The 16,679-nt window shown below is 38.6% G+C and overlaps 1 protein-coding gene across 1 annotated transcript in view; it reads right to left on the bottom strand.

The window, feature by feature from the left end:
• Window positions 1-16,679, bottom strand: part of IQCH (IQ motif containing H) — a 131,062-nt gene that overhangs the window by 84,134 nt on the left and 30,249 nt on the right. Inside the window, exons 4-6 of the mRNA XM_014536318.1 lie at window positions 14,584-15,135; window positions 13,825-13,891; window positions 1,416-1,499 (exon numbers count right to left, since the gene is read on the bottom strand). Of these exons, the coding sequence (XP_014391804.1) occupies window positions 1,416-1,499; window positions 13,825-13,891; window positions 14,584-15,135 (703 nt within the window). The remainder of the gene's footprint in view (window positions 1-1,415; window positions 1,500-13,824; window positions 13,892-14,583; window positions 15,136-16,679) is intronic.

The raw sequence follows: 16,679 nt of genomic DNA, 5'->3' as shown, positions 1-16,679 counted from the left end.
TTTTAGGATGGCCTTGCTGTGTCATGAAGATAGTGTAGCAAGAAAAGGAATTTGGTTCATAATCTCTCAGAAATGTTCATTAGCAATATTTCCCATTGCAGGTAGACCTACACGGAATTATTGAATGATTTAAAATAGAAGCTTAATACTTTCAAGTCTTTGCTAATAATGAGAATCTCTTGTAAAGAAATTCTTTGGCGATGGTTTGTGATATATAAAAAGCTAAGAAAAAAATTAATTCAAATAAATTAGAGCAAAGTCTGCCCTCTGCTGCACTTCAGTGGTTTCCACCCGGTCAGGTTTTTAGTTGAAATAGCTCAGCACTAACAAATCAATCTCAAGTCATTAAATTTATTTTTGTAAGGCTGAAAAACAATATTAGTGCCTAGATAATAGATTAAAGCAATTACACTATTATTATTTTAGGACACTGTAAATTTCAAGTACTGATGTATTTTTGTTACTAAATGGCATTTATAAAATAATAATGATGCTGAAATATATGTGAAGCATGTAAAGTATGTCATTCCAGGGAGCCAGCTGAGTTGGTCATTGATAATTTAAAATCCTTCTTTGTTTTTGCTTAAATAAGGGCCAAAGCAATTATATTTTTAACAAAACGAAGAAGTTTTTATTTGGTAACTAATAAAAACCTAGTTTTTGTTTAACCCTGAATTTTGGCTAGTACATCCCAAACTGCTTCACTATTATTGCTTAGCCTTTGCAGCCTTTATTCTTTAAGCCTGGCCAGCACCCTAGCTTTGAATGGTATCAGTCAAATTCTTGTACCCGTCGCTCCTGGCTCCAGGTGGTGTCTGATTTAGAATTGACCAAATCAGTATTGGAACTTGACTTTTACAAAGGTGTATCTATCACTCAAGGTTTGTACTTAAGAATTTCCTCTATTAGGCATCCTCTGTTTTCTAATAACTAGATGCTATATATTAGATAAAATCCTTTAAAAATCTATCCTCATTTCCCTCTTATTCTTACAATGAAGACACAATGCTTTTAATTTCTGATACCACCTTCCACTCATTCCCCAGATAATATAATAGAGAATATTGGCACAAACATGTTAATTTCACTCCCTGCAAGAATTAGTAAATGAAGAAGATATGGGGCTATAGGAGAGAAATCCTTATCCAAACCTGCAGCAAAGAGAATTTAGAAAACTACCCAAGTAAATTGTTTAAAGATGTCATTTTTTAAATTCAAGTTGACTTCACTATAAATCTGTTCTTTAAAACAAAACATTCAATTGCCCTGCAAGTAAATGAGAAGTCTAAGCCTTTTACTTATAGATTTAAAAAAAAAAAGCAAAAACAAACAAAAGAAATCCCCTCAAAAACATTTTATCCCCATCCACTGATAAACATTCCAAAGAGTCATTTGTGTAAAAGTATTTACTGTACCTATGATGTCACACAGCCGCCCCAACTGCATGTTCTGTAGAGTGTCGAAGTTGGCAATATTTTGTCGCACAGGCTGGGTATAACCTAAAAGGCAAACAAGGTGTCAAAACCCAGAAAGAGCAAATCAGTATGGCAACATGGCACACCCAGGATTTCAAATGTCACAGTTCACATTTCCAGGGAAGAATTTTCTCTGGAGCATCTTGCAGAAACAGCCTCACTCCCAAGAGCGAGGTCCTCGCTTCCCAGGGGAGTAAGCGTTATTCTGGGAGATGTGCTCAGCAGCACTTTCTGCAACAGACAGAGGTTTGTGTTTTTCAATAGCGGCCAGGCTGCTGGGAATCAGGGTTATGAAAACATGGGGAAATTTTCTGACATTTAACATGAATGTTCAAAACAACATGTAAGAAAAATTATGCTCAGGTTAAAAAAACACACACACACAATTTTGGCTTTTTAACTTATGCTTCCTATGGGGCATTTTGAATATGTGTCCCAGGGTTATTCTAAACTGACACACAGATTTCAAGAGAAACCTCTTGCTGTCAGGAATATGTCTTTAAGTGAAAGAAACATGCTTCTGCTCACACAGTCAAAAGGACTTTTAACCTTTCAAGGGCAATAAAGGTTCTCGCGGTCAGTGCAGTATTTGATCAGTGCTAACGAAAGTCCTGCCGGTTGCCTTCGCGTCCAGTGGAAACAGAACAGAAGGAAAACCCACGTGTGTTACTATTGTCCAAAAATCTTCCACAGCAACAGACAGCAGCAGCAACACTTCCTGCTAATATGTCAGGGTTAAAAAATATAAGTGAGTGAAAACATGAACTTTAAAGGCATGCATGCTCACAATCAGGTATAATTGCTTACACAAAATTCAACAACTGTAGGTGCAACTCATTTTTTTTTTCTCAATAAAATTGCTTTTCACATTTTGAAGAAATGCTTCAATGCCTCCTTGTGGTTAGTGAGCCCAAACACATGTTTCAAGTTAAACTGCCATAGATAAAGTGATTTTAAATACTGCATCTTTGAGATGGCACAGACTTCCTTTTCAGCGAAAGGAAAACTATAGCAATTCAGGCAACAGGGCTTCAGATCAAATGAACTCAGATAATTGGCTCCTTGCTTTGATGTCAGTGTTTAAACACTAGACGACGTCTGGAAATTAAATGAGTTTACAATTCCTCTGGAAGTCTCCCTTTGGCTTTATGCAGATAAACTAAAGAGGCAGAAAGCCAAATGGGTTGTTGGAATTATTTTTGAAAAATTATTAAATTCTAAAATAATTTGGGGAGCCATTCCATGGAATATGAAAATTAATATAGACAGCTACAAACAATGCTGTCTTGGTGTGTGGTTGCAATATTGTAACTTGGGATTTTGCATATGTATAATTTGAATAAATGTTTAGAAAGTGGTATTATGAATAACATATATCAAAACTATAAGAAGGCAGAAAAAAATGCCTGAAGAAATAAGGTGCTATTAAGAAAAGTGCCTGAGAGCATTCTATGAACACATTTCTTTGCGAAAGTAAAGATAAAAGGCAGTGTGATGTCTCATTAAGATGCTGTCCAATTTAAAATATAAAGGATGTCTGGTCACTTTCTGCAGCACAGGAATGAATATATCTGTGTTTCAATCAAGTGATTGAAGTTAGTTTTCCAACAAAGTATTTAGTACCTCTGTTACCACCGATCAAGGATGCATATAAAGTATCTACACAGAATTACGGGGTATGATAGAACTGGTTACTCCATTAAACCTACAAATACACCCATTTTAAAGAACTGCATATTAACAATCTCAGAACATTGTTATAGAAGATCATATGAAGTAACAGATATGAAAACATTTTGCAAAGTGTAAAGTGCTGGGCAAACATAGGTATTTTAATGTTGTGAGGTATGTGCACTTCCAAAGCTTATAAGAACAACAACAAATTCTGTGTATGTTGCAACAGACCACTCTACTTGGGCAAGATGCAATGCAATGCACAGTGCCATTGGCAGAGCAGATGTTGGGAGTCAATTTTTTAAAAAATCAGATTTATTCTTATGTTTTGTATATCCACAAAGTAGATGACTCCTAGGTGAAAAGACCTCATTAATGCTGATGGCATATATCAAATACAACAGAGACTTAACCAGGAAACTATCAGCAAGGATGCTCTGGCTTTGGGAACTTCAGCAGTTCCAGTGGCAATGAACCATCACAGTTTGGAATATAATCTACAAAGACGGGATACTTCAAAGGTCAGACTAGAAACACTGGGGGAGTTTTGAGAGACCATCTCCTCCTACCCCGCCATGTTATAGATGGGGAAGCTCAGGGGAAGTGCCTTGTCTCTTGTCCAAGGTTGCCTAAACCTACAAGTTATTATACAGTTCAGATACTACAGATTTAGCTCCTGTGACAAATGCGGTCACATAAAATAGAGAAAACAAGACTCTCCAAGTGTGAGCAGAGAACTACAGAAGGGACAAAGAGCCTTTGCCACTCTTAAGACTTTTATTTTCAATTTTGTAACAGGCAGAAGAATGACCCTTCAAAGATGTTCTTGTCCCCATTCCTGGAATCTGTGAATATGTTAGGTTACATGGTAAAGGGGAAATAAAGTTGCAAATGGAATAAAGGTTGCTAATCAGCTGACATTAAAATAAGGAGATTGGCTGGGCCCAATGTCTTCAAGGGTTCTTAAAAGTGGAAGACAGAGAGAGGAAGAAGAGTAGAGATGTGACTACAGAAGAAAGGCACAGAGAGCTGCAATGTTGCTGACTCTGAAGATAGAGGAAGGGGCCAAGGGCTTTTCTTGTTAATTCCTTTGTGGGTGGCTTCTAAAAGCTGGAAAGGATAAGGAAACGGATTATCTCATAGATCTCATAGAACCCTCCAGAAAGTAACACAGCTGCCGACATCTTGATCTTAGCCCCTTTTGAGCTTCTGAACTACAGAACTGTAAGGTAATAAACTTGGATTGTTTTAAGCCACTAAGCTTGTAGTAACTTGTTACAAGGTGATAGCAAACCAATATGACTTTCTACCTTCCCTTACCCCCCTGTACGCACTACCTCTCTCAGATATCTTGCTTCTCTTTCACTCTAACTGAAAGATGAGGAAGGGTCAAAATCCCCAATAAGAACTCATAATAAGCATTAGATAAGTGTTGTTGTTGCTGTTATTATCTTTTTTCTTTCTTAACTTCAGCTGAGCCAGACTGCAATTTTCAAAAGGAACCTCATTTTTACAAACCTTACTCTTACAAACATAAAATTGTATTTGAGCTGTCAAAGTACAGTTCTTCTCGCTTATGCAGCTGATAGGCCCTCATCACTGTCAAGTGTGTCGGAACACCCTTTTCTAAGAAGATTCTCAGTCTTCCCTCACGGTCACTCTCTTGCACCCTTTCTCTGCTATCCTTTTCTCATGGTGTCATTATATGTTTCTTTGCTTGCTGGTTTATTGGTTGTACGTCTCTCCTCTCCCCTGCACTACTCCGGCTCCTGTAAACAGACTGCAAGTTCCATTAAAACAGAGACAGTGAGATATCCCCAGTCAAATGAATGAATGAAATGTGTCTCAAGATCCTATTCAAAGAATCTGAACTTCCTAGCCCTTTCTGCCATGTGTTCTCATCATTTCCTCTCCTCCTTTCAACTCTTTCAAAATTGGGTTCCCTGATCTGAAGAATTTCTAGGAAATTCAAAGAATGGTCAGTGGGCTCTGTAGCTTTTCTAGGTCCTCATCTGCATAGAATAAAAGAGCAGTGGCCTGGCCGGTGTGGTTCAGTGGTTGAGAAAACTAAGGGGTCACCAGTTTGGTTCCTGGTCCGGGCACATGCCCAGATTGCGGTCTTGATCCCCAGTAGGAGGCGTGCAGGAGGCAACCAGTTGATATTTCTCTCTCATTAGTGTTTCTATCTCTCCTTCTTTCTTCTCTCTCTAAAAATCAATTAAAAAACATATTTAAAACACTGGCCTACAGGGGCACTCTCTCCTCATCACTACAGGGAGGAACTCAGCCTCTTTCCTTATGGCCAACCTCATCACCTGCGAAATATTCCTAGTTTGATAGAGTATTCCATCTTTTTTCAAAAAGTTATGCCTCTGCTTTACATCAAAGAAGGGTACCCACAAGCTGCCTCTCTAAAGTTATCCAAGTACTTTGGTCCTCTATTGAACCAAGAATACTCATCAATAGTTCAATTATGCTGATAGTGGCTGTCATTTCTCCATCTTCATTTCTACCTTCATCTTTTTCCCATTCCCACCCTCACTCCCATACAGATGATGCTAATTGACTCTTTGCAAGCAGTAAACTAGCTGTGCTAGGACTGGCTTTTCCTTCACAGAAACCAAGGCAACACCGAGTGACTAAGCCCTCTTAGGACTGTGCATGGCTCTGTGACAGGTCCCTGTGACAGGCCCCTGCCCCTGTAGTACAATCAAATATTTTTGAACAACTGCTCATTAACCTGTGGTTGACTCCTAGTTTCTTTTGTCTCCAAGTCCTATTCCTTGTCATGGTACCTAAGGCAGCGAAGGGGTTTAAAACTGACTTCTAGTTACTAGGTAATTCTCATTCATCTGATCACCCTGGCCTGAGATGGCAGTCAACCATGCCTCAGTATAAGGGACTGAAGCAGTAGTCTCAACCTTTTCCCCATTTTGAAACACATGATGGGAGATGTTCAAATGTATCACACACTGCTAGGCATACGCAGTACAGAAGCAACAGTAGCTCCATCCCTCTCTCGTCCACTCAAGAAAGCATACTGCCAGCTCAGCAAGAGCACCATTATCACAGAGATGATCTTGAATTGCTCCAATTCATTGAAAAAATTATCATTAGTCAACTTTGGTATTTTAATAGTAAAAATTTAGGGGAACATGTGCCAAACTTCACAATTGATTACATGTCACCATATTACAGTAATCTAGAGAAATGTGATCTGGACATTATAGTTATACCCAGCTTTTAATTAGTTGTGCAAGTGTGAAAGCACAAGATACTGAGATAGGAGATAAGATATAGCAAGAGAGAGGCCCATTTGGGTTATTTATATAGTATTCATGGCCCAGTACATGGATTTGTGCATATTGAAAGGAAATTAATTAGAAGAAATACTTTAATATTGCTATTTGCTCTTTCTCTATAATAGAAGAGTCAACCAAATTCACGATCGGCAATGACAGATCCAAAAACACACACATGCGATTGGCACCAGCAAGAGCTTTTTATGTATCGCACATGTGCGAGTCAACTTAGCCATATATATATATATATATACACATACACACTAGGGGCCCAGTGCACGAATTCGTGCACCTTGAAAGAAACTGTGGGCTGTGAGGCTGCAGTAGGCACAGGGGCGGGTCTTGGCCCATCCTCCATGTCCCTGCCTGGCACCTCCTGCTGCGGCCCCTGTCCCCTGACTGCCAGCATCCCCACTCCCATTGCCTCCCGCCACCACAGCTCCCATGCGCTGATGGCACAGAGCAATTGGGGCCCGCACCAGCTAATGAAAAGAAAATAGGATTCTACCAAGTCTCCTATCTACCTACTCCAGGACTTTTGTGAGGATCAAATGAGATGAGGCATGTGAAAACGATTCACAGACATTTGGTTAAAGTGTAAAATGTTTTCACCTGGCTATAAAGCAAGTCGTGTTCCTGAGCTGAAGAAACTCCAAGGAGGCTAGTGGCTAGGGAGAGGAAACCGGGTGTTGCTACGTGACATCATTACCCGGTGCCCACAGCCACTGTTTCTGGGCTGGGCTGTGGGCCACATTTTGCACCATGGGGTCTCAGCAGCATTGGCTGCGATTTGGTGGGCTGTTGCTTCAGGGTGGTGGTGGGGCCTGTGTCCCACTTGGGGGAAACTGAGTGTTGCTTTGTCGGCACCAGGTCCAGGGTGCTGTTTCTTTGTAAATGGCCAGTACATGTCATGGCAGCTCCTGCATTGAGTGTCTGCCCCCTGGTGGTCAGTGTGTGTCATAGCAACCAGTCGGACGGTCAGAGGGACACTTATATATGTATAGATATCCAGTACCAGTTTGTTGAAAATAAAGCTGAGAGTTGTGTTTTGGGAGGTGGTGAGGAGGGTTTGGGAATTTTGTGATGAGGATGTAGAAAGCACAGGAGGTACTCGAATATTTTTAGAGTTTTAAAAACGTTCTCAAACCAAACCTGCCAAATGGATTCAGTGTGGTTCTGAAGACCTTCTTTTCAAAAGGGGAGGACTTTCCTTTGTTTAAACTTTTTGTCAGTGGCTGGCATGCATTGCATGCAACAGAAGCCAGTGATTCTCAAAGTGTGGTCTGGGGACCCTTTCGGGAGGTCTGCAAGGTCAAACTATTTTCAAAATGATACCAAGATGGTATTTGCCTTTTTCAACCTTATTGTCTCATAAAACACAAAAAGTTTATTGATGTAATTTTAGATTTCACATTGCAACTAACACGTAAGAATTATTATTGTTGAATTTTGGTATAAAATCAAAGAAGAATGTACAAAATTATGTGAAAAGGCTGTAAAAAACATATTATTCCCTTTTCCAAATACTTATCTTTGTGGGGCCAGGTTTTCTTCATATGCTTCAACCAAAACAACAGATTGCAATAGACTGAATACAGAAATATATCTAAGAACTCAAATATGTTCTATTAAGAGATTTGCTAACTTGCCAACCTATGCCATTCTTCTATTTTTTTTTGTTTTGGAATGGAAAATAAACTTTTTTTAAAAATATATTTTATTGATTTCTCACAGAGAGGAAGGGAGAGAGATAGAGAGTCAGAAACATCGATGAGAGAGAAACATCGATCGGCTGCCTCCTACACATCTCCTACTGGGGATGTGCCCGCAACCCAGGTACATGCCCTTGACCGGAATCGAACCTGGGACCTTTCAGTCCGCAAGCCGACGCTCTATCCACTGAGCCAAACCGGTTTCGGCAGAAAATAAACTTTTAAAGAAAAATAAAAATATGTTATTTAGGTTAAAATTAGTGATGGATTTATTTATTATTATTTTAAAATAAACATTTTTAAGTTAATCAGTCTTAGTTTCTAATATGGTGAGTATCTAGAGATATAACCTACTTAAACCAACACTCTGGAGTGTCCTCAGTAATCAACACAAGTATAAGTTGGAGAACTGCTGAACAATTATTTTAATATTTTTATGAGAATGAAGATGACAAAAATTATAGCTTTATCTTAGTATTTGTAAGACTCTTTTTAGAGCATACCTTTTTAGAAAAATATGTTTTTATTGATTTCAGAGAGGAAGAGAGAGGGAGAGACAGACAGAAACATCAATGATAAGAGAGAATTATCGATTGGCTGCCTTCTGCATGTCCCTTACTGGGGATTGAGCCAAAGGAGAATTGAACTGTGACTTCCTGGTTCATAGGTTGATGCCCAACCACTGAGTGACTGTGGCTGGGAGAGCATATCTTTTTGTTGTTGTTAATCCTCACCTGAGGATATTTTCCTACTGATTTTTAGAAAGAGTGGAAGGGAGGGGGAGAGACAAAGAGAGAGAAACAGACATTGATTGGTTGCCTTCCGCATGCTCCCCAACCAGGGCGGGGGATCGAGCCTGCAACCGAGGTACGTGCCCTTGACCAGAATCGAACCCGGGACCCTTCAGTCCACAGGCTGATGCTTTATCTGCTGAGCCAAACTGGCTAGGGCCAGGAGAGCATATCTTAATGTTAATTCATTTCCTAGAAAGCCCAGGGGCTAGTCAATTGACAACCAGTTTAATGCTGTTTCTGTATTTCGTGGTACAACATGAGACAGCTCATGACCAAATGGGTAATTTAATATTACAGGGTCATGGGGCCAACTCTGATCTAATCAGCGGATGACTGTTGAGTTGGCTTACTTGGATGAATACAACATGGATGAATACAAATATGTTTTCATTTTAATTTGGGCTATAAATAAACGTGAAAGTTAAGTGTACTTTGTTCCTGATCCCGAAAGACCTAGATGTTTCTGGGAAATGCTGTCTGGGAGATCTTGGCAGTACATCTGTCTCAGGAATTAATATGGCAACCCCACAGCTCAACTATGGATTCCATACTACTTGCCAAAATACATGTTGAAGACTGCAAAGATTTGATTGAAAGTCCTGATTTCCCAGCCCCGAGGTGGAAAGGAACGGAGTGTATCTTGTCTTTGACTTGTCAACTTAAAAATGAGAAGGTAGAAAGGTGCCAATGTGCTTGGAGGCGCAGTAAAAATGTGATTTCAGATCTAACACTCTTGGCTGTGTTCCTCTACCCTGGCCCTGCTCACAAATGAAGGTGAGCGCAAGTTCTTATCTTCTGGAGGAAGGGAGTAGAGTTAGGAAGCAACCCTCTCAGGAGCATTTGTGTCTTTCTCAGTTCAGTGTCCGGACAGTTGTGCACACAAGTAAGTTTTCTATCTTTTAGGTATTTGTGACAGCATAGAACAGCAGAAAATGTTGTTTTTCACAATAGCAGGATCCGTAATTTTATAGAATGGAGTACCTTGGAGACCACTAGTTGTGATAGCCCTAAGGATAATTTGCTGAAATAAAGCAGAAAGGGGGGAATGAGATGAACGATATACCTTGCTTTTAGCCATTAAATCATTTAGCAGTGAAAAAAAAAAAGATTACATACAGAAAAGAGAAAATCCCATCTCGGTATATCCCTTGTTTTTATTTTAAAGGAGGAAGAGAAGTGGGGGAGGAAACCCAACACTGGGGGTGTAATTGGCTGGCAGCGGCCTCATATACCTGCTCACGGCATCTGAGCCCCATACTTGGCACATCTCATTTAATGTCATCTTATTTTAAAACGCCACTGAGTTTAAGTGTAGCACCAAGTGATGCACTGCAATAAAGATGCACAGGGGTTAAATTAAAAGTGGGGGAAATAACTTGGCCAAAGAAACTGGAAGCAGATTAGCTTGCAGGTTTTGTTTGGACCTCTGCTTTTCTAGAGGAATTAGAATTCTTTGTTGCAGTTCTTTCTTATTTGACTGATAGATTTTGCTTAAAATAGACCCTAGTATTCTATTCCTGATATGAACCATAGTAGATTATTTTGCTATAATTATATTTCATTAATAAAAAATGATAAAAATATGAACTATCTAATTAAGAGATCAGCCTATATAATCTAGAAAGAATGACTTTTTATAATCTTATAAAATTACAAAGTGATTAGTTTCTTTGTACAATTAATCAACAGGATCCCACCTCTCCTGTTGGTTAAAAATAGCTAAGCTCTCTGTTACATCTAGGAATATTACCCAAAATATATGTCAATTGTGTTTCATCACTCCTCCGTTCAAAGAGGTTACTTCACAATGTGTAATTGTCTTTATGATCATATTATCAAGCCATAGATTTTAAAATACATGATACATATTTGGTGGTCAAAAATGTTCCGAAGCCCGGCTGGTGTGCTCAGTGGTTGAGCGTCAACTCATGAACCAGGAGGTCACAGTTCAATTCCCAGTCAGGACATATGCCCGGGTTTCAGGCTCAATCCCAGTAAGGGGCACGCAGGAGGCAGCCAATCGATGAGTCTCTCTCATCATTTCTGTTTCTCTCTCTCTCTCTCTCTCTCTCTCTCTCTCTCTCTCTCCTTCCTCTCTGAAATCAATAATAATAAAAAAAAGGTTCCTGAAAGGCCATGCATCCTTTTGGTTTGGAAAGTGCAATTATTCCTGTGTGTGCAAAACTGCATAAATGCCTACAACTGCAATAAATTAGGCAGTCATCAGCTACTAAAAGTTCATTTTTAGGGTTCAAACAAATCAGCGCAGCCCCAGTTGGCTAGTGGCATGATGTAATAATTTCTAGGGCTAATTCTATACCAGAACTGATGGCAAATTTCCTATGGAAAGAGGGAAAGAGGACAAGGCTGAAACTTGTATTAAATGCCTACCTGGACCTTACACTCCTACCAACAGATTTTAATTATTGAAGCTGCCTAAACTCGAAACAGAATGACTGTATTGAATAGATGGGAGGTGGGGGAGGGGAGAGAGGGGCCTGTATTTAGAGAAAAAAATGCTTCACTTTCAGCCACTTCTATTTTTGTGAATTAAACAGGCAAGTCCTTGGTGCAGGACAAAGTAGCCATGTTGTGACTGGCTGAAATCTTTGTCAAGTGTTCCCAGGGGAAGTGGCCCACAAGAAAAAGGCACACCATAATCTTTTTTTTTTTTAAGGTATAGTTTGAGAATTATGTCTGTGGGATAGGTATGAGATGACAGTTTAATGTTACTCAAAATTAATTTAATTTCCACAAGCCATTTATAAAACCTAAAGTACAGATTGTAGAAACAAATACTATTTTATCAAAGCCCAAGTATAAATCTTGTGTGAAACAGTGTAATGGGGCATTTTAAATGCTTAGTTGAGAAAAATATCTGAGCTTGTTCGTATCTCTAGGAAAAGACACGACTAGCCATTTTTCTTTAAAATGGGTTATTATGTTGTTAACAAACAAAAGTTACGGCAATAGGGGAGATTTTCAGATTTATTATGCATTTATTTAAACTGAGTCTGTGTAATCTAGAAGAAAACTAGGTTTAATATCCGATTTAGAATAATGCTTTCTAATAATTTCTGAACAGGTTATTTTTCTACTTCATTTGTAGTCAGCAAGCCCTTTTGAAATTTTAAGATATTTTCATTAAATTTTTTTTATTATCCAGTTTAGATTACTGACTATTTTTTTCATAATTTTACCTCTTCAGTAAAATTATCAGGCTTCTCTGCAGGGCTGATTTGCATTGGGGTTTTGAAGAGTCAGAGGTGGGAGTATAGAAGAGGTTTGTGGAAATTGTGTCTATAATACCTTTCGTGGTGCTCGTCAACATTGCAAAGTGGGGATCTTGTTTCTATTTCTAGTTTTGGAAAAAAATGGAAAATGCAGAGCAAAATTTCCCACATAATATCAGGTCAGGTCCATAATTTGTTGAAGAAGAGAAGGCTCTTTGCACCTTATTCTAAGGACTGGAGTCAATTAATTGGGTCTGCAATTAGCCTCTCTGGTTGCAATCAATTACAAGTGCAATTTCTGTGTGTGAACTAATTTTGTGTGCAAAAGTAGTCCCACCAAAACAAAAGCCTAAGTTAAAATAAAATTCAAATCTGTCTTGCTTCACATCCTAAAAAAAAACTAATTTTTTCTAAGAGTCATAAAGACCAAAAGTAAAAGGCCCAGTATAACTCAAGAATTTTTAAAACTTTTCTACAAATACTTAGGAATATAAGTACTTGAGAATCTAGGGAAGTTTGCATTATTTTATTATTATGAATATTTTACTATTTTAAAATAAAATCAATTATATTTATAATTTTTGCTTTCAATTATATATATTTATATATATATATACATACACACATTGTGTATGGTTCTATACTACACACAAGTATACAAACAAATATACTCACCCAGGAGCATAAATAAATTGCAATTCTGAGTTCTATTACAATAAATCACTTAGTGCATTGCTCTACTTGAAAGGCCTCAACAAAGTGCTAATATGTAATATGAAGATTCCATGAATTTTACTATTTGTCAAAACTCTACCAAGTCAGCTCGGCCTCACCAAAAAAATTTAACACACCAGGTAGATAAAAAGCAAAACAAAACAAACAAGCCAGCAAACAAATCCCAAACATTTTGACAGCAGTTCATGTTTTAAAAGAACTTCCAATGCAAATTTCTCATGTCATTTTGGCATACCTATTTTACCACCGTGTTGTAGACAACAGCTTTTAAGTTCCCCAATTCATAAATGTAATTAAATAATTACATTAGTGCTAATTAACATGAAACTGCAGATTATTTAAGCGCAAAAAACACTATTCAACTTCTTAATTATTCTTGTTCACACAGCATTTCCTTTTGCTCAGGCGCCCTAGGTGCAAATAAAGCATCCCATCTGCTCGTAATTAGAACTAAATAATTTCAGAGAATGTAGCTTATCATTTTGACTGCACATTTGATTAAAAACAGTGTACAAGCAATATCCTGGCTTATTGGCATAACAGCAACAACACACACAAGCCTGTGTTCTCCTATCATTAAAGAAGATAGGAAACATTATCTGTTATTTCAGGGGGAAAAATACAACTTTTTAGTTCATTTCATACAGATGAAAGCGAATTACAGCAAATCACCTCTCCACTGAATAGCAGCCCCCACATAATGACTTTATTTGCTTAATCCCCAAATTAAACGCCGTTTCGAGCGAGGGCCCTGTGTTATTACTCTCATCATGTCGAGAACATTTTCCTGCCGAGACCAATTTGAATAAAACAAGGGGCCTTCCTTGAACTCAATCAAGGAGCCATAATGTGGTGGGTAATAGAGGTTGCTGATAGATTTGCAGGCAAAAGTGTTATACCTAATGATGGGATATGGATAATAGTCCTCCTGGAGGTCCTGATGCGATTCCAGTTGGCTGCCAGATGCTAAAAATCAAGAAGAGCATTGATCAGTGACAGGAAGCTGTAGTGGATTCATCTAGTCAAACTTCAGCTGTGTTTCCACTGTACAGTTAAGCCAGGCATAAATTATATTAATTGATTTAATTACATACTTAAAACATCTTCCCCAATTAATTTAATTAGGTGGCTACATGATGCTACTGGCAGGGGAAGATTAGAGGCAGCTCACTTAATTAACAGAATATGAATGAAAAAAAAAGAGAAAGCAAACATAAATGAAATTGTGAGCACTAATTAAAAGGCTGTCTGCAAACTTAAATACTTTCTGACAAAGTGGTGACAGCAATGTAGACAAGACAGGATTTTTCCCCCTCGCAAATGAAAGTGCCAGAAGGTATATACAGGGAGAAAAGGTAATGCAGTTACACCATTGATTTCCTGACAGAACTACCATAGTCAAAGTGAAGGGACATTTTTTCCTATAGAAAAATTGCAGCAGATCTTGCAGAGTCCTGGTGAGGACTGAAATATGATGTACGGTACAAACAAACGTAGGGTTTGTGCATCACACGTGGAGGAGAGTGGAAGGCGAGGGAGGCGGAGGGGGAGGGTCGTTGGAGAGAGAAAGGACAGATAAAGAGACAACTTATGGCAATCGTTCAAGCAAGAAATGTTTAGAAAAAGAGTCTGCCTTAACAGCTGGCAGCCTTGTGTACCTTGGCTCGAATGCGGAAATTCTGCAGGTGTCTCTCACGTGACTCCTTCAGGATCTTCGTCAGTCGTGTCTTATGGCAATGTAAGAGCCACGCGATGGCAATCACCCCCGACGCCCACTTCTGCTGGCGAAAAACGTGGAAGTATTTTCTTGCTTTGTAGCATTTCCATGTGGCTTGGATCTTGCTGGCAGCGTTTAACTTCCCACCTAGCCCTTTGTATCTCTGGCCAGGAACAGTTAACATCTTTTGGATGGGAAGAGGGTTCTCTACCACTGAGAGGAGGTCATTTTTGGTAAGTTTATTCTTCAGCTCAAACTCTGGAAGGAGGGCTACCAAACTGCTCCCTTTGATTTTGACTTCTGGTATTGCATATTCCCTGAGGAACTTCTCGATGTGTTCCAAGAGAGAGAAAATACTTCCCCAGGATAAAATAAAATGTGTCTTGAATGCTATGAAGTCTGGGGCTGTGTTGTCTATGACGCCATGATAAATAAAGAAGTCGTGATCCCACGGCGATTTCAGAGCTCTGGAAGGTGGTGTGAATTTCAAGCTCTGTGGAAAGATAATGTCAGAGATGAAACAGAATTATGATCTACCTTAAAGGTGTGGTCGAGAAACACACAATCACATTATCATTTACTACTCAATGGAAGGAAAATATAGATCCTAGTTTTGATTTAATACCTATATGCCATAATATGAAAGTCTGGCCAGTATCTATCATAAAACTCATTACCAAAAGACTATTTTAGAGGTTGCTCAAAGCTATTATCATTTTTAATAAAAAGTGTTATTTAATTGCTCGAAACTGATCACATACAAGTTGTGCATTTAGTTCACTTTGATGTGGCCAACTGACCCTATAATCTCGGTGATTTACTTTTCACGTACGCATGGATGGAAGCAAATCACTGCTTTCTTGTTCATACCTTATCCACCGCTGAGAGAAGGTCGTTATTTGTTTGTTTGTTTTTTTGTTAACCTCACCTGAGGATATTTTTTTCCATTGATTTTTTTTTAGAGAGAGTAGAAGGAAGTGATGGAGGGGGGGAGAGTGAAACATTGATGTGAGAGAGACACAGTGATTGGTTGCTGCTTGCACATGCCCTGACTGGGGCTTGGGATCGAACCTGCAATCCAGGTACATTCCCTTGACTGGGAATCAAACACGAAACCCTCTGGGGTGCTGGCTGGCGCTCTAACCACTTAACAACACTAGCCAAGGCTCTTTGCTATCTTTATGATAATTTCAAATATGCTCATCAAAGCTTTCCTGTCTATTCTGACATCTAACAGGTCTTCACTTTCTGGTGTTTTGAAATTCTGCCACCTTCTCTTAATATCCAGGAGTGATTTTATAAGGAGCATTATGTTGTCTGCTATCACCATGGCCGCTTTCTAGGTTCTTCTTGACATATGTTCTTTTATTCTTAAATCTGGTGTCTTCTTAGGGACATATCTGGCGCTATCCTCAGGTAGAATCTGAAATGACCTAACAAATAAAACCAAGGAAGCATTTGCTTCGTTTTGTTCCTATCTATACTGATGGAATTTTAAGTCATGAAAAATACTACTTTTGTTTTTAAATGTTGAGATGGGTTCTCTAAGAGTGGGATGATGGGCAGTTTTTTCTTCTTTATACTTTTCTGTATGAAAATAACTGAGTAAATGCTATTTAAAAAATAAAATCAGAAGTGGCTTGGATTACAACAGCAATATATGTTACACACATTAATAAATGAATTCAGCAATGTAGCAGGATACAAAATTAACACCCAGAAATCTATGGCATTTTTATACACTAATAGTGAACTTACAAAAGGAATTAAAAAAGCAATCCCATTTACCATTGCACCAAAAAGATTAAGATACCTAGGAATAAACTTAACTAAGGAGGTAAAAGTCCTGTACTCAGAAAACTACAGGACACTGAAAAAAGAGATAGAGGAAGACATAAACAGATGGAAGAAAATACCGTATTCATGGATTGGTAGAATCAACATCATCAAAATGTCCATACTACCCAAAGCAATCTATAGATTCAATGCATTCCCCATTAAAATACCAATAGCATATTTCACAGACCTAGAACGAAC

The sequence above is a fragment of the Myotis brandtii genome, unplaced genomic scaffold (assembly GCF_000412655.1).
Source record: "Myotis brandtii unplaced genomic scaffold, ASM41265v1 scaffold160, whole genome shotgun sequence".
In the NCBI taxonomy this organism is placed as follows: Eukaryota; Metazoa; Chordata; class Mammalia; order Chiroptera; family Vespertilionidae; genus Myotis; species Myotis brandtii.
Note: the sequence above shows the minus strand (reverse complement) of the source record. Positions and strands in the feature narration are given on the sequence as shown.